The sequence below is a fragment of the Canis lupus genome, chromosome 13 (genome assembly GCF_011100685.1).
Source record: "Canis lupus familiaris isolate Mischka breed German Shepherd chromosome 13, alternate assembly UU_Cfam_GSD_1.0, whole genome shotgun sequence".
Classification (NCBI taxonomy): Eukaryota; Metazoa; Chordata; class Mammalia; order Carnivora; family Canidae; genus Canis; species Canis lupus.
Window position 1 is genome coordinate 28,217,051 of NC_049234.1, and position 18,990 is coordinate 28,236,040.

Sequence of the window (18,990 nt, forward strand, 5' to 3'; positions counted from 1 at the left end):
CACCGCTCCAGGAAATTAATGCTCCTCAGAGCTGCTCTCAGCCAGTGGCTTATTATGGTCCTCAGCTCCTTCATCCCCTGGGCCAGAGAGCTGTGAGGTAGGCTTTCTACACGCTCCCGAATTCCCAGTGGGATTGAGCTCCAGGCGCCCCCACCCAGAGGTTATGAGTCTGATAATTCAGCCCTGCCTTTTCTTCCCACTCTCCTGCCTAACTTTGGCTTCCTGGGACCACCTCTAAGTGAATTATTTTCACCCAAATCCTTGTCTCAAAGTCTGCTTCTGGAAGAGTCAAACGAAGACACACACACACCTTCTTATCTCACTTGAGTGCTTTTTATTCCTACTGTCTGTCCCTTGATGGGACATGTCCTTCCTTCCTGAAGTTAGCCTCCCTAGCTAGGCTAACTCTTATTTTCTGCCTTCATTAGCCACATAGATACAATGTCTTTTGCAAACCTTCCCGGACCCGCAGATGGGGTCAGGAGGCTGAGTACAGCCTGTGGACTGGATTCCATATCCCTGGCTGCCTGAATTATCACCTACTGCTTGTCTCTTCCTTTAGTGTGAATTCCATAAGGCAAAAACCCCATACCATTCATCTTAGTCCGTTCTAATCATCTGGTTCATATTTTTTGGGATGCCATAAATTATAACCCCCACTATAATGCATGCTGTCCATAGGGTCTGGTACAAGGCAAATGCTCTAAACTGTTGGAATTAATGCCTCCCTGGTCTTTGCAGGAAACATCAAAGATTATGAAGTGCTTTCATATGAATCCAATGATTTAATTCTTGCAATGGTCCCGTGAAGTAGGCACGATTCTTATTGCCACTTTCCAGATAAGAAAATGAGAGAGAGACAGAGAGAGAGAGGAGTAAAGATGGTGTTTTGGATCATACAACTAGCAGTGGAAGAACCAGGGCTGGAGGACCTCCAGGGTCCTCCCCACTCTGCACACTTGGGCTTGTCTCATCTGGTTTCCACGCACTCCATCTGAGAAAGATGGTGTCCCTGATTCAAGATCAATCAGTCTTGAGCTTCCAGAGTGGAGGAATCTGAATGAATGCCTTTGCTGGTTCTCATCCAAAAGAGCACAGGCTGGTGGTGACTGGCAGCACTGGGTTGGGTTGGGCAGGGTGTAGGGAGTGCAGGTTGTGGTCAGGGAGCAGAGAAAGGGTACAGGGCTTTCTAAGTGTGGCCATTCACCTTGGCCTTGAGCAATGCAGTGATACCCCAGGAAAAGCCTGACTCCCTACTTTCTCTGATTCCTCCAATTGGCTGTGATTTGGAGAAAAAAAAACCTGTCTCTTATGTATTATATCACTTTGTTCAGGCTGCCCTCACAAAGTGCCACAGACTGGGTGGTTTAAACATCAGAAATTTATGTTCTCATGGTTCTGGAGGCTACAAAGTCTAGGTTCAAGGTGTCTGCAGACTTGATTTCTCCTGAGGGCTGTCTCCTTGACTTTTTTCTCCCTGTATCCTCACATGGTCTCCCTGCTGTGTATGTCTGTGTCCTAATCGCCTCCTCTTAGAAGAACGCAGTCAGAGTCGATTAGAGCCCTGCCCTAATGGCCTTGTTGGAACTTAACCACCTCTTTAAAAATCCTATTTCTAAATACAGTTGCATCCAGAAGTCTCGGGGGTTAGGACTTTAACATATGAATTATAGGAGACACAATTCAGCCCATAATGCTCCATTATTTCTATTTTCTGTTTCAAACAGAGAGACAAGAGAAAACCCTACCAGAGCCCTCTGAAACCCCTTCCATGACACAGTGGGCCAGCTCACCTGCCATGTCTGCCTGGTGATATATAAATGCTGCTGTGGTATAAAGGCCGGTCACCAGGGGTTTCTCATCATCATTTATCTGCTGGAATGTTCTCACCAATCCTAGCTCCTGCCACCCTCTTCTTAGTTTCACTTCTCAGCCTCTGCCAACAACCAGAATGCTCCGATTGCTTATATAACACAAATAATGCTAATAATATCAGCTACATCTATGGAGCGCTTCCCGCACGACAAGCATCACACAGGATGCTGCACACACATCATCGCACTGAATGCTCGCAAACCTCAGGACCTAGATACGGTAAAGATCCTGGTTTACTTGTGAGGACATTGAGGCATGTTGCAGTTAAGTAATTTACCCATGACCTGCGGTTGTTAGGAGACAGAGTTGGAATTCACACCCGCCCAGGGAGTCTGCCCAGAGCTCATACTGCTGCTACTAATGCTAATAAGCAAACACCAGGACCATAGCCATCACCGCAATAACAACAATAATAATCAGGATGGTGCCTAGGAATAAATGTCACTGGGACTGGAAATTGGACCCAATAAGTCCCTCTGAATGGATGGTTGATTTAACACGAGGTATTGGGGTTCCTAGGGCATAAACTCCAAGCCCTGTGACCTGAGTTCAGATCTCAACTCTACTGTTTCCTATTGGAGGATGGAGGGGTAGGACTGGGGTGGGAGGAGGCTCATTCCTCTCTGCCAAATGTTATCAGGAGAAGAGAGTGGCCAGAAGGAACCAAATCCAGGGCACTGGCTTTCAAGCACACTAGGTGGCCTAACTATACTGAACCCACCTTGCACCGGGCTGCGTTGGGCACTTCATGTGTTCTCACCTGATTTAATTCTCACACCAACTCAGCAAGGTCTGCATTATTTCCCATTAATCAGAGGAGGATATGTGCTCACAGAGGTTGGGTAAGCTGTTCTAAGTCACATAGCTAGTTATTAGCAAAGATGGAATTTGTGCTGCACACAGAAGAGGTGAGGGGTTTGGAGGGGCCATGGAAGAGCTCTAGTCACCTGTCTACACCTTTAAAGACAGCCCCAGGGATGCCTGGGTGGCTCAGCGGTTGGGTGCCTGTCTTTGGCTCAGGTCATGATCCCCGGATCCGGGATCGAGTCCTGCATCAGGCTCCCTGCGAGGAGTCTGCTTCTCTCTCTGCCTATGTCTCTGCCTCTCCTCTCAATCTGTGTCTCTCATGAATAAATAAATAAATCTTAAAAAAAAATAAAAACAGCCATGTTGTTCTACTCTCCCCAGTCGACTGCTTTGGATATGCCATCTGTTTTTGTTGTTGTTGTTGTTGTTATTTTGGGCTCAAAAAAAAAAATAAGAGCACTGTTAACTGGGGAGGGATTGATGAATATAGAAGAGCTATTATTGTTCTATCATCCTCTGGTCTGGGCTTCGTAGAGGGTTTTGAGCATATGTGCACTCCCTGGTCTGCCCAGATATCAAGATGAAGACTCAGTCGGCTCTTTGTCTGGGGAACCCAGACCTCCCTGATTCCAGGTCCTGTGTTTCTTATACTGAGTCAAGCCACCTCTCTGCCAAGGAGAAGCAATGTCTGAGGCCTATTGACTTTATTCGTATCCTCAGGTTTCTGTGCCAACATCACCACCTTGGAGAGACCCTCCAGTGTCCACTCCCTACCCCCTTCACTACTCTGTTCTCTTACTCAGCTTCTTCTGTCCTCAGAGGACTGATCACTCCTGGGTACCAAGCTGCATATTTATTCATGTTCATGTCTATCTGCCCATGCAAACGCATGCTCCATATCACAGTTTGACCCCCAGGACCTAGAACAACACCTGGCATGGGGGTTCCCTCAGTAAATACTTGCTGAATTTGAGTGAATGAGTGAATGAGTTGGGTCGGTGGGAGACTAGGCTCAGGAAGGAACCAAAAAGATGACAGCTCACACTGATCAAAAATAACAGCGACAACCCGATGTGCTTCTAAAAGGTGCCAAGCACCATTTAGACACTTTGTGCATAGTTACTCATCGAAACATAGCAATCAGAGCAAGTTGGGAAGGATTGTTGCCTTGCAGGTGAGGAAAGTGAGGTCCAGAGAGGTTCATCACTTGCTCAGTTCCAGAGGTAGTGAGAGGAGGAGCCAAGATTGAATCTAGGGCATCAGGCTTTTGAGAGCACCACATGGCCTTTCAATGCTGAACCCACCTGGCACCAGGCTGTGCTGGGCACTTCATGTGTTCTTACTCAATTTAGTTCTCACGCTAAAGTCAGCAAGATTGGAATTGTTTCCTCATTAATTGGATTACAAAATGGATTCAGAGAGGTTGGGTGAGCTGCTCCAGGTCATACAGCAGGCGAGCGGCAGAGATGAAATTTGTGCTATCTGGACTTTGCAGCACCTGGGACACCTGCTGTCATTAGTGTCCTTTCTACAGGTCTTAAAAAAGCTACAATGAGCAAGCAGGTTTCCCAGGACTGAGCAATAGCAATAGCCAGGTTGGAGTATTGGTGAGAAAGTCCCTGCCCTGGGGTGATGAGCACCATTCTAAGTCAGAAGTCCAACAGAATGTAGAAGCTGCCAGAACCTTTGTGGGGTGCAACAGCCAGAACCCACTGGACAAGATGTCCCAGGGGGTGAGGCTTTGCCCACCTGTATTTAGCTCGCTTTTCACTGCTGCCCCTTCTCTCCCATCCTGCCCTCACAGCAATGTGGCACAAAACACAAAATCTAGCTTTGAAGGTGAAGCAGACCTGGGTGTGAATTCAAGCTCACTACTCACTAGCGTTGTGTTCAGACTTCTCTGAGGCTTAGTTTCTTCTTCTAGGAAATGGGGATAATCATTCTTATTGCCTTACCGCTCACATCTGTGAGCTGTGCTGCAGCCTCGCGGAGGCTGGGACCCACACTCAAGATGTCCAAACCCCAATCAGACTCTCAGAGGTTTGTATTGTAGTTCAGATTTGTAGCGGGAAGAGAAGCTAAGGATGCCTCTCGCAATAACACAGCAGGGCACTGGGAGTTCCTGAAGATCACAGCAGTCCCGCCTCTGCCTGTCACCCCTTCCCATGTCACATTACTCTGTCACACACACACACACACACACACACACACACACACACACACACCCTAGTCTTGCCAAACCCCTACAGGCCACACGGTAGGGGCAGTGCAGCACAGAGGGAAGAAACCCAAGGGACTGGACTTGACTCACAGCTTTGCTTACATAGAGGGTATGTCATGGCCTTCTCTGAGCCTCCATGTCTTTGTCAATAATATGGGGGTGGTGATCTCTCCTCTTAAGACTATAACTGAAATGAAAGATCCTTGACATTACTTGCCTATCTCAGTACCTGGCTTGCAGCAGGTGTTCGGTAAATAGTATTTATAGTGCTAACATTCTCTAGGCCATGTCAAAGCTTGGTGGCTAAGACTGGTCAAGTGTGAACTCCTGAAATAGTTAAAACCTCAAAGAAGCATGACAAGACAGTTGACTGAAAATATCTTCTAGGATTAAGGCCGAACTGGTCATTTATTTTGCTCAGTGGAGGTTTGGCCTGGACAACAGCTGATGGCTTGGAGCCTCAGCAGCTCTGGGAAGTTCTCTCCTTCTCTAGAGAAAGCCAGCAAATTCCTGCTTTCCTCCTCTGATCCCAGTACCTTATTGTTTTGGTATTTTAACCGAAAAGTAGTTCTCTTTCCATCTCTCTTCTGGTTTTTCCTCTGACAGCTCGTGTTTCACCTGCTTCTTTGGGGGTCCTGCCCGATGCACATCACTAATCTCTCTGCTTCCTTGTCAAGAAGCTCTTGCGGCAAAGAGGTTTCCTGACCCTAGGGAGGCTTGAGAAAACCAGGCCTGAAGCTGATTCTAGAGAGCTCCATCTGTCGAGTGGGGTGGGTGGTGCTTCGACATGCATCCAGGAGACCTTCAGGACCCGGGTGCATGAAGATTATTCAAGCAGCAGCTTTCTCATCCCTTTCACTTCTCTTCCACTGATCTTGCTGTGGAGGCTTCGGTGAGAAATGGATCCTGGGGGTTTCTTCTGATTCTACCCTCAGGCAAGGGTCATGCACCCAAATGTCTTCAGTGGATCAGCCGGTGACATCAGCGATAACATCTCACCCACATAGAGAGAGACGTTGCAGAGCCTGCTCCATGTATACACAGAAACACGTGCGCAGAGGTATATAAAACTCAAATCTCAATCCAGTCTCGCAATGGCGCTCACATTAAGGCCATCTTAGAGATGAGGCCCCTGAGGCCGGGGAGGCCCTGCGTAGACTTCATGGTGCAAGGCAGTCTGGGTAGCCTGGTGCTCTGGGGTAGCATGGTCTCCATTCTCCTGTGCTCACATGAGGGCAGCAGGATTCTCCCAGAGGTCAGGACCAGTGTGTCCAACTGCACCCCTCCCAACACCACTCCCTCCCGGCCGGACCAGCCTGGGCTCACCTCGTTGTCCCGGTCTTTCTCCAGGAAGTGGCGGGCTACGTGGCTGGGTAGAATGTTCCGGAGCATGTTCTCATTGTGTTCTCTTAGCTCTTTCATCTCGTTGATCTCCTCTTTGGCCTGTACTCGCCAAAGGAAGTCAAGGCGGGCTGTGTACTCCAGCTGTCATGCATGAGAGAGAAAGAGAAGGAATGAGTGAGCTCTGGGGTGGGGGATACACAGTGTGAGAGGGGGAGAAGGCTTCTCTGGAATCCTTCACAAACAAAACAGAGCCCGAGCCGAACATTCGGAGGGGCATTTTGCCTGAGGCCCAGGGATCCAACGGTGATTAGACTCCACAGGGCTTCCTAACATAAAGGCACCTGTGCTTTTGTGATTATGTAACTATCTGGGGATGTGTGTGTTGTCTTCTAGATCGTAGGTGCTATGAGACCAGGAGTCCCTTCACTGGCTCAGTGACACCCTTACTGTGGAGTACCATGCCCGGCGCAGGGGAGATCCTCTGTCAATATTTGTTGACTCCACAAATAATAAAGCCAGCTAACACCCAGATGGTGCTTGCTATGTGCGAGCTATTATTCTAAGCAATACACATTTCTTCACTCCTTTCATCACACAACAACCCTGATAGGGAGGTATCATTATCCATCCTTATTTTGCAGATGAGAAAGTTAAAGCAAACAGGGTTGAGTGACTTGACCAAAGTCACACAGTAGTTAGTGGGGAAGCCAGGATAGGAGTTAACTCCAGAGTCCAAGGCCAGAGTCCGAGCTCTTCATCACTATGCAAGAGGAAGAAAGGAATAGAAGGATCGTGGATTTTACATTGTGCCACAGATGTGGCTTAGAGTCCTGGTCCCACATTCAAATGCTGTAACCTGGACTAGTGACTTCGTTAGAGATTCCTCATCTCTAAAGCTGATATGGACACCAGAGACCACGCAGGACCGGAAGAAGAATTATTTGGGAAGTTACAGAGAAGGCATGTGGCTCACAGTAGGTTCTCAATGCATAGCATTACCTCCCTTGTGTCTTAGTATCTCGGTATTGGAGAGTGGACAGCTTCCTTTTTATTTTTTTTTTAAAGATTTAATTTATTTATTCATGAGACACACAGAGAGAGACAGAGAGAGAGACAGAGAGAGAGAGAGAAAGAGAGAGGCAGAGACACAGGCAGAGGGAGAAGCAGGCTCCATGCGGGAGCCTGATGTGGGAGTCGATCCCAGGACTCCAGGATCATGTCCTGGGCCAAAGGCAGGTGCTAAACCGCTGAGCCACCTGGGGATCTCCAGACAGCTTCTTTTTTAAAGAATCTCCAAAACCATATTTATCACAGCTTGGGGGATGCCATTCTTTCCAAGTATTTAACTGTCGGAATGGACAACATGCTGCACGGCCAAACACGTGGTCAGACGCCCTGAATTCAAGGATCAAAAACATTCAGCTGGTTTCTTTCCTTTGTGTTATGTGAAAGCCTCAGTGGATGGTAAAAATTTGGAAAGACAGAGGCACAAGATTATTCCTTCAGCAGAATTTGTAATAGCAGAAGCTTGAAACAACCCCAGTGCTCATTTTGTTGGCTGAATAGACTATTGTACATGGCTATAAAATAAAAGGGGGGGCTGCTTCTCTCTGCTTTGATGGACTAGTCTCCAAGTGGAGAAAAGCATGTGTAGTATGCCACCTTCGAGCTACTAAAGGAGCAGCTAGAGGGTATTACGCTAAGTGAAGCAGAGAAAGATAAATACCATAGGATTTCACTCGTATGTAGAATTTAGGGAACAAAACAGATGAACATAGGGGAAGGGAAGGAAAAATAAAATAAGATAAAAATAGAGAGGGAGGCAAACCATAAGAGACTCTTAATTCTAGGAAACAAACTGAGGGTTGCTGGAGGGGAGAGGGTTGGGGGGATGGGGTAACTGGGTGATGGGTATGGAGGAAGGCATGTGATGAGATGAGCACTGGGTGTTGTCTGCAATTGATGGATCACTGAACTCTACCCCTGAAACTAATAATACACTGTATGTTAACTAAACTGAATTTAAATAAAGAATTAAAAAAATAAAAGGGAGCATCTACTTCTCTCTTTCTCCATATATTTTTCTTTATTTATTGGAAAGTTGAAGAATAAAAAGTCAAACATAAAAACTCATTACTGAAGAGATGAGGAAGGAAGGGAAATAGGGATAGAATTTTAAGTTTTAAAATTCTTTTTTTAATTAATTAATTTTATTTTATTTTATAAATTTATTTTTTATTGGTGTTCAATTTGCCAACATATAGAATAACACCCAGTGCTCATCCCGTCAAGTGCCCACCTCAGTGCCCGTCACCCCCACCTCCCACCCACCTCCCCTTCCACCACCCCTAGTTCGTTTCCCAGAGTTAGGAGTCTCATGTTTCGTCTCCCTTTCTGAAATAAGTCAATCGGAGAAGGACAAACATTATATGGTCTCATTCATTTGGGGAATGTAAAAAATAGTGAAAAGGAATAAAGGGGAGGGGAGAGAAAATGAGTGGGAAAGTTTTAAAATTCTATCTTGTTTCATAAACTTGGCTGTAGAATCGTGGAAACATTTTACTTAATTATAAATTAAGTTTACATAGATGTTAAAAAAAACTGTAAAAAGAAACACGCAGACAAACAAATGAATCTACACATATAACCATGCCGCGAGGAGATATCCCAAATATCTTAACACAATAATTTGATGACACATTTGTAGAGGGAACTATTCTGAGGATAAAAAGAACTCCAAGAGGATCTTAAAAGGATCTTAAAACTGTTTACAACAATTGTATTGTAGGTGGTAGTGTCTGTATCATTACTCTTAGACTACTGCATGTGAATTGCAGGATAAAGCAAATGGGTAATTGTATTGATGTCACTGAGAACTGGTATTTCTGGGAAGGGAAAAAAGAAGTGCAGATATAAAGATATAAAACTGATGGGTCTAAGACAAAAGCAAGTAAGTATCACTATGAATTCATGGTATATATATATTTTCTAGGTTGGCCCACTGATATAAAAGCCTAGTCAATAGGGGCAGCTGGGTGGCTCAGTGGTTGAGCGTCTGCCTTTAGCTCAGGTCGGGAGCCCAGGGTCCCGGGATCTAGTCCTACATTAGGCTCCCTGCAGGAGCCTATGTCTCTGCCTCTCCCTCTGCCTATGTCTCTGTCCCTCTCTCTGTGTCTCTCAGGAATAAATAAGTAGAATATATTTTTTAAAGCCTAGAAATAATGAAAATCTAGCAGCAGTGGGAACTCCCAGTGTCCAGCCTGTGGTTTCCAAATGTCAATTGCTACAAAAATGAGCTCGCACTCTTTGCAGAAATGGCCAAAGTTTAGGGCAGAACATGTACAAGTCTGGACCATCTTTTCACACCAGAGAGTAAGAAGACTCCCAGAAACTATGGGGGTTACGTGAACAGGCCGTCACATGTCAAAGATGTGACAAATTGAGCTTTAATAAGGATAATGATTGCAATAGATTGAAGCACAGAGAATACAGTAGCATGTGAGAGGTCAGAATGACACTTAAGACACGAGCTCTTTGATCATCTCTGGATGGTGTTTGGGGACAGATTGACTGGGAAACTTATGGGGAACACAGTGACAGAGAAATAATTAAGTATTTATCCTGACTTTGTTTTATGAGCTGCGCTTGGAGGAGTAGACTCTCCTTCAAACTGTATTCTCTCTAATGACTTAATGGAGTATTGATAGAATCGAGGTATCATCACCTATGAAATAAAAGAACAAAGGCTATTCCTGTCAATAGCTGCTAATAAAAAAATATGAGCAGATATTACATGCCTGATAACAATAATCCACAAAACCAACCAAAAATATGTTTATTTTTGTAGAAAAAAAATTGAACCTGAATCTCAACAAGTTTCTAAACATAACTACCAATGCAGGAAAAACAATGGACAACAGACTGTGTTTAATGCCCCAAGAGGATGCAAACTCTAAACTGGGAAGCATTATAGAAGTTAGATGACTCTCACCAAATATTGCCAGAAAAAAAGATATGGAGAGTAATCTTATAAATTAACAGACAAATGATATCAACCAATGGCAATACACAGATTTTCTTTGCAACCCAAATCAAGTAAATACACTTAAAAAATATAATTATAAACCAATTAAGAAATTGAACCAGGGCCTAGAGATTTGACAATGTTAAAGAAACAGCATTTTCTTTTTCTAAAGTGTCTAATAGCATTGTGATTAGGTTAAAATTCTCTATCTTGATTAGATGTATATTGAAACATTTACAGATGAAATAGCAGGACATCTGGAATTTGCTTCAAAATAATTGGGAAGGAGAGATGAGCAAAAAGAATAGGGAGACAGGCAAGAAAAGACACAGGAGTTCATGATTGTTGAAGTTGTGAGATCATTATGCATTTCATAAGCTTTTGTATAGGTTTGAAATGTTCCATAAGAACAAAAAGTGAGTGGAGGCAGCAGGTTGCACAAAAGAATGCTGGTCTTGACTGTTTAGCTGTGTGACCTTGGGAAAGTCATTTGACTTCTTGTATTTTGGTTCCCCTTTGAAAAAATAAGGATAATAGTCTCCATTGTGTCTAGTCCAAGAGGCATGGATTATTATATGGATTTATTATGTGAATCAAATCACATGATTACATGCAAAAGAATTCTGAAATGTCTAAAATATAGATTTATAAAATACTACTGCACTTTAAGGCAACAGTGGATAAGGTCAGATCAAAGCTGTGCTTTAGCTTTTTCCCCTCCAGATTCAAGAGCATCAAATTTTAATTTGTCAAGTTGCAGGACAGTATTTTTTTATCCGAATGAAATGTTTTGTTATCTCCCTTAAAAATGCATGATTGGTTGAAGCAGGAGATCGTCTTTTATTTATTTTCTATTGAAAACCTTTCATCTGATTGAATTCAACTTGGAAACACAGGGAGGGAAATCTGGAGTCCTACAGTTGATTTCAGCTAGGATTTCCCAGTTACAAGAACACGTTTTACATGTCAGCCATGTGACGGCTGGTCACTGCGTTGAAGGGATGTCCATCAAGAGACTCTCATCCGAGTACAAGCTCTGCCTCTTGACAAAGCAAGTCTCAAGCAGGGAGGCATCGCCTATTATTAAATGCCTGGGGAAGGAAAGTAAGCCTTTCCAGCTTACTAAAGGTCTAGCATATAGTGCACCTACTACGAGCACGGTGCTGGGTGTATGAAGATGTGTGAAACTCTTCCTTTGATTTGCTCTCAGCTCATTGGTCAAGGGAGAAAAACAAGAGACAGGTGAACATGTTAAGGAAAGAGATAATTTCAACACAATGGTTAGAGCAGATGTGGACAGCACAAGGAAGGCATGGGCAGTGAGTTTCTTTCTTTCTTTCTTTCTTTCTTTCTTTCTTTCTTTCTTTCTTTCTTTCTTTTCTTTCTTTTCTTTAATATTTATTTATTTATTCATGAAAGACACACACACACACACAGAGGCAGAGACATAGGTAGAGGGAGAAGCAGACTCCCTGTGGGGATCCTGATGCAGGATCCACTGAGCCACCCAGGCAGTGAATTTTTTTTTTTTTTCAGGCAGTGAATTTTTAAAAGTGAAAATTCCTTAGCATTTGGTCAAGAAATGTCAACTGACATGGAAGTGCAATCTCCTTCTTGATTTTCATCAAACCATTAGGGAAGTGGCTCTATGAGAAGAGTACCAAAGGAATGAACACATATTATTCATAAGCTTTGTGCCAGGCTCTTAGCACATAAGGAGAGCTAATGCTGGTCCAGCTCTTGCCTTGGACCAGGCACTGTTCTAAAAACTTCCTATACACTGAAGCTCATTAGATACTGTATTATTCCCATTTCACAGGTGAGGAAATGGAGTCACAGTAAGGCAAAGTCAGGGCATTCTGATGCCAAGCTATGACTCTTGACCCCTGTGCTATATGTACTTGACCTCATGGAGCCATTCTCCAACTCCAAGGCAACAACTATCATCCTTTTCTCCTTACAAGTAAAGAAATGGTGGTTCTTGGGCCTTCAGTTTCTCAATGTCAGTCATCCTCCCAGCGACATTGCTGAGACTCAAATTTAAGAATATGTGGTTCCAGGAGCACCTGAATGGCTCAGTTGGTTATGCATCTGACTCTTGATTTCAGCTGAGGTCATGATCTCAGGGTCATGAGATTGAGCTCCACATTGGATTCCATGCTAGGTATGGAGCCTGCTTGGGATTCTCTCTTTCCCTCTCTTCCCCACTACATGCTCTCTCTCTTTCTCTATTTCATTCTTTCTCTCTCTCTAAAAAAAAGGAATATTTAGTTCTAATGCTTGGATCTTTCCTTCTAAGTCACACAGTCCTGGTGCCTGTCTTTATCTGACCCAGAAGTAAGTGGCTGAAGACTTAATCTCTGTCCCCATCCATTGGTGTGTCTTCCTCTGCCATAAATGGAGCCCCTGAGGCAAAGCCCACACCTCAGGGCTGCAAGGGAACCAGGCAAGGTGGTAGACATGTGACTGCTCTCTCTTTCCGATGTTTAGAATGCTCACCTGCCTTGGAGGAGGAGGAAGTGATGGCATCTCACTTCCACATATGTGCAAGATGAAATTTCCCAATTGTTCACTTATATAACTCCCTCTGTCCCTCTGGTGATGTCTAATTACCAGGCTGCTGCTGTGCACCATGCAGCTATGGGCATTATTCAACCTTTTAAAAAACTGAGTCACAAAGAAAAACTGGTAGAAACAGGTAGCAGACTCAGGAGTGGACAGACTGGGTTCAGAGAAACAGGAGCCTGACAAATGCTGTAGACAGACGATGCAGAAGTGATGCAAGTGACACCAAAAGCCTCCTCTGGTAGAGAGGGACAGGGACAGGTGTGGAGACAAAAGAGACCTGGAAGTTTTGGGTTCCTGTTGCTGTCTGGTGTTCCTTATTGGCTTTATGGCCTCAGTGACTTGGGACCAGATGTATAGTAATACTTTTCCTGTTTTCTCAGCGGCAGATCTGTTTTCCAAGTGAAACATTCATAGCTTCCAATTTTTGAAAACGTATTCTGTGTGCAAACTACTGGGATTTCTCATACAATCTTGTAACATTCTCATATAATCTTGTAACAACCCTATGAAGTAGAACCTGTTCTTAGCACACCTATTTTACAGGCAAGAGGAGTGAGACTCAGAAAATTAAGTAAATTGCTGAAGGTCGCATATCTACTAAGCGGCGGAGTTGGGGTTTGAATACTTCTCCCCAACATCAGAGCCTATAGACCTGTAACGCTACTATTGGGGGATGTGGTTATGTCATTTTAGAGCCTTTTGAAAGTTAAAAATTAGAAGGAGAAATATCAGATGTCACTTAAACACTCAGATCCTCACTATGCATGAATATACTCTTCCTTTATGCATAACCTTAACATGGTTAGGTTGTCTGTTTCCCAGGAAAACCAGAGAATAAAATACATTGAGTCAGAATGTTAAAAGGGTATTGAGAAAAGGCATTGTCAAAGCACAAAATAAAATTCCTTGAAATGACGGAAGAGGAGCACCTGGGTGGCTCAGTAGTTGAGCATCTGCCTTTGGCTTAGGTCATGATCCCAGGTCCTGGGATCAAGTCCCACATCGGGTTCTTTGCAGGGAGCCTGCTTCTCCCTTTGCCTGTGTCTCTGCTTCTCTCTCTCTCTCTCTCTGTGTCCCTTATGAATAAAAAAAAATAATAAAAAAAGACATGGAATATATGACCCCAGCTCTGACAGATAGCCAGAATTATCTAACTACAGGAGTTCTGGCGGTGGCTAGGTTTTGACATTTGGCTCAGTGTTTTGCCATAAATTCTGCTCACATTAAAAACCAAATCAACGACACACTGCAAGATTGAATGTCCTGGGCCATTGTGTTAGCTTCTCCAACTCCAAGCAGCAACTATCATCCTTTTCTCCTTACAGGTTAAGAATATTAACTTCTTTCTGTCTCCAGTCTAGAGAAGTGGTAAGGGTGGGCTCTGGAGAAAGATCTGGATTTGAATCTGGTCCTCCTACTGACTAGATGAGTAGCATGACTTTCGTCATCTGTAAAATGAGACTGGTAGTTAACTACCATTCTGGGTCGTTGGGAGGATGACATCAGATAATCCAGGCCCATGGTAGGAGCTTGATACACACTAACTCTTCCCCCTTGTCAAGTCTTTATATTTCTCTTTCTCCCCCTTGACTACATTTACCATCCCCCTTATTACATATAACTTTGTATGCATTTCTAGGTTCTAGGGGTTTGGGGCTGTTTCAGGGTTTCTCAGGGTTTATTACCTCCCCGTTTCCATGGTGATTTCTCAGTGCTAGGTTTCTATTTTTGCTCTAGCTGAGAGTCTTCCTGTTTTGTTTTCCCCCTTTTCTGGTTACTTTTTTTTTTTTTTTTTTAATGCATGCAGACCAGAGAAAGATGGACCAGGATCCAGGCCAGGGCAGTGAAGCTGGCTGGGCCTGGCTTTAGCAGGGAGAGAAAATCACCCCAGCTGATGAACACCGCAGCATCATGGTCTGAGTCCGCATGGATGGAAAGTCCTACTGGCTACAGCAGGTAACCACCTCCTCACCCCCTGGGGCAAAGCCTGGTATCACACTCCCATGCAGAATAGTTTCTTGTCCTTCCAAATCATGAAGTCCTCAGACAGCCTGATCCACACATAGCAGGTCCCTCATCCCATCATTTAGGGTTCGTCCAGGAGACTGGAACCTTTGGGGTCAGGGATGGGGTTTTGTACAGAGCCAGCCACAGCGCCCGCCCCAGACCCCGGCAGAGTAGAGGCTCATAGGCAAGTGGCATCAATACACTTTAGGCACTTTATCTGCTTAAACAAGTAAGTAATGAAGCACTTCCTATACTTATGTAAGGCAGTGTGGAAAATGCTGCACCTGAGAATCTCAAACGATTCTTCAAAACAGCCCCATTCAGGTGTTACTATCCTAATTTAGACCTGATCTCGGTTCAGGGAGACAAGCGACTTGCTTAAGGCCACAAACCGAGAGTCTGAGGTAGGACTGGAACCTGGGCCCAGCTGATCCTCAGACCTGCATGTTGACCTAGCACAGCACACAACTTCTCCAGCAATGATTTTATGTAGGCAATAATGCAATTGGGAGAGATCTCAGTTTGCTTCAGGCAGAAATTGAAAGCTTTTTTCCCCCCCTTCCTCGTAACAATGACCTCTTTGAAAGAGAACTACCTGAAAGGCATTAAAACCACCTGGCTTGCCAAATCATCTTCTCTAGGGTTTTGTTTTTGTTTTTGTTTTTGTTTTTAGGTGGTTCTTAATAGGAATCGATTCATTAAGAATCGCAACTTGCTGCAGGCAGCTGGTGGTCATTTGCTGCATGGAAGAGCAGAGGCCTCGCAGGCTGGTTTCAGGGCAATGGGAAACACCATGTAGCCGAGGGGGGTTAGAGCAAAATGTCAGATTACCTGCTGTCCGTGGTAAAACACAGCAAGCAGGAACATGGCCATTAGCAGCAGCGACGCCTCCTTGGTCCCCAGAAAATCTCTGTTGGAAGAAGAAAGGCAAGTGGTGGTATGGTTATAACCATGGAGGGACCCCAAGGAGACTCAATAGGAGACCAGGTTCAGGAAGGAGAGGGGAAAACAGAAAGGGGCAAATATTTGTTGAGCACCCAGTGGATGCTGTCTGAGGGTTCCCACATAGGCTGATTCAGAAATCAGCGGATTCTCAAAGGTATGAGGTCACACCTGGTGGCTGATGCTAGAGTCTAGTGTCTCAACAGCGCACTCACATTGATAACAATGTTTTCCCTTTGTGGGACACTTCCAGGCTTCAAAGAGCTTTGAAACTTTCTCATCACAAAAATCCGTGTGAAGACAAGGATCCCTTCCTTTCTCTTTAGATGCTATTCTCCTTCAGAGACAGGTACATGGTGCTGATGACATGGCCACCTCTGTTCTAAGTGCTTTCACTTAGATTCTTAAATCAATTCTATGAATTGGGGGCTATTTTAATTCTTTTATCAATTTTTAAAATTATTATATCAGTTCTGTGAGTCAGGCACTGTTATAATCCCCGTTTCAATTCTCGTATCTTTTAATAAAGTCTTTGTTCTCTGTGCGTCATCTCCTTCTGGACTGACACCCTTCCCCCCACCAAAATGCTCCATTCACAGTCCTTGTTGGGGCACAAGGTGAAGTGTTGCTGGTCTGGCCTGTCTTGAGCTCTTCCAGGAGACCAAACCAGGGGGCAACTGAAGATGGTCAGTGGCAAAAGTGTGGTTTTTTAATTTCATTTTACTATTTTTTAAATATTTATTTATTCATGAAAGACATACAGAGAGAGGCAGAGACACAGGCAGAGGGAGAAGCAAGGTCCCTGTGGAGAGCTGATATAGGACTCGATCCCAGGACCCTGGGATCACGACCTGAGCCAAAGGCAGACGCTCAACCACTGAACCACCTAAGTCCTCCTCTTCTGTCATCTTAAGGAATTATATTGTGAGCTCTGGCAGTGGACAGAGGTGATTTGTGGCAATAGAGAGTCACCTTGACAGGCTTCCATTGGCTAATGAAGAACACTCAGGATAAAAATGTTTTAGACAAGTCGTTTCTGGGGACATGAGACTTGCTTTCCATCACCTCCTTTCTCCGTCTCAGGCAATGCCCCCCTCAGCCACTCACCCCGGTGCTTGAGCCAAGTACAAAGGCAAACCTAGGAGTCAGCCCTCACCTCCTCAATATCCAAATCCTGTCTGCTCTTCTACTCCAATTACCCCCCAAGTCCTCCACTCTCTCCATCTCTACCTCTAACACCTGAGTCCAGCCACCATGAGTTCCAGTACCCCCAGTATTGCCCTCCACCATCTATCTACTTCCTACATGGTCACCAGAATCTTCTGTGTCATGAAAACCAGATCATGCCACTCTCTGTTTTATTGTCTCCTAACCACAACTCCAAACATGCACATACTCAGGAGTGACTTAACTCTGATGAGGCCTAAGGACACAGGGGGGCTTCAGAGACGAGATGCAGTGAGTAGAGGGAGGCGTGTGTGTGTGTGTGTGTGTGTGTGTGTGTGTGTGAACACTGATATGGTGGCACCCAGGTGGTCTCCGGCCTTCCTTTTCCTCTCCTTACTGGAGATAAGCAGGAGTAGCCCTGGGCTCAGGCAGTGGGGGCGTGAGCCCAGCTGCCAAGATCAGCCTCTTGCCTAACGTTTTTTAAAAGACCCTCCCAACTGATCCAGGGCGGGGCCCAGTCGGGCTGGGCAGATAGGACAGGAACTCAGGAACAGAAATGTGCTTTCTCCTGGGGAGCTCTTGTGCCTACAGGGACCCAGGGGGCCAGGATGTCTGTGGGCTGGCACAAGATTCAGATTTGTGAATTCCTAGTTCCATCTGCTTTTCCTCAGAGATAAGATGCTAATAATAGATGGTCCTCATTATTGTGTCTGCTGTCTGTGGCCTCAGTGATACAATTATTGAGCACTACTGTGTGTCGGGCACATGCTGGGATATGGAAAATGAAGAAGGCACATGGTCCTTGCCTTCAAAACAGTCCAGTAAAGGAAAGAAGCAAACACAGAGATCAGTTCATAACACAGTATGCTCCTTTGTTAAACTACATCCTGTTGCCATGGGAATACATGGGACGAGAAAGTAACCCAGGATGGGTGTCCTGAGAACACAGGGCTGAGTCTTCAAGGGTGATAAGACTTCCTAAAAGTAGGATGGGCTCTATAGGTGTGGGGCATATATCTTGCTTAGCTACCTGGTTTAAAAGCTGCCAGCATCTGTTACTGCACCTGGTGGTGATGCTTTAAACAAATCCCTTCTTTGCATAGATTCATTTGAATGGAAGACATCCTGAATTTAACTCCTCCTGAGTGCGCCCTGCCCGCCCTGCCCAAACTCCTGTTCTCCCACGCACTTCTGACATCCTTTCCTTTGGGATGTCAAAGACCTTTGTAAGGCCAGCAATTTATCACGTATAGCATACTTTCAAGAGAAAACACAAATATCTCTTGAAAGCAGAGGTCGACCACAAATAAGGAGCTGGCTAGATTCAGAGGAAAAGTAAGAGAAAATGATTATGAACGGTTTCTTAGTCTTTAAGCTTTATTTCGCATGGAAAAATGAGGGCCAGAGTCAAGATTGCAAAATATGCACAGCAAGTTGGTCAGGCCAAGGAATATACAGAAATGATTGTTATTTGAGTTTAGAAGGACTTTTTTTTTTCCTGGTAGCTTCTGTGATTCTTTGAAGAACTTCTAAGAGACCCAAATGACCAAAATGTGTATGAAGTTATAACACTTGCCTTGATAATGAGTGGCAGAGACTTAAAACCAGGGACATTTTGACTAATTTATTTATGCTAATAAAATCATGGAATTAATAGGACCATCTCCCTTTGCTAATAGAAAGGCACATAATTAAGTGAAAATACATGTAGAATAATATTAATTCTCAAAAGCTTTAACAGTCTTTAGAGAGCATCCTATCTGATGTCTCATAAAAATTAATGTTTAATTTGAGTGTTACTCATTACAGAAGTATTTATGCTAATGGTGTTAAATTTGGAAGCTAATATAAATTTACAAATAAGAAAATAAAGATTGTTCTTATGCCTACCACCCAGACAAAACAGTGGTTAATATTTTGGAGCTAATGAGGGGGCATTCTGGGTGGCTCAGTCGGTTGAGCGTCTGACCCTTGATTTTGGCTCAGGTCATGATCTCAGGGTCCTGGGATCAAGCCTCTGTCAGGTTCCATACTC

At 44.4% G+C, this 18,990-nt stretch overlaps 1 protein-coding gene across 3 annotated transcripts in view; it reads right to left on the reverse strand.

The window, feature by feature from the left end:
* ADCY8 (adenylate cyclase 8) overlaps positions 1 to 18,990 on the reverse strand; it is a 221,132-nt gene that overhangs the window by 11,609 nt on the left and 190,533 nt on the right. For all 3 annotated transcript variants that reach the window (XM_038555533.1, XM_038555532.1, XM_038555534.1), the window contains 2 exons: positions 15,678 to 15,756; positions 6,230 to 6,388 (listed from right to left, as the gene is read on the reverse strand). In XM_038555533.1, coding sequence (XP_038411461.1) covers positions 6,230 to 6,388; positions 15,678 to 15,756 — 238 coding nt within the window. The remainder of the gene's footprint in view (positions 1 to 6,229; positions 6,389 to 15,677; positions 15,757 to 18,990) is intronic.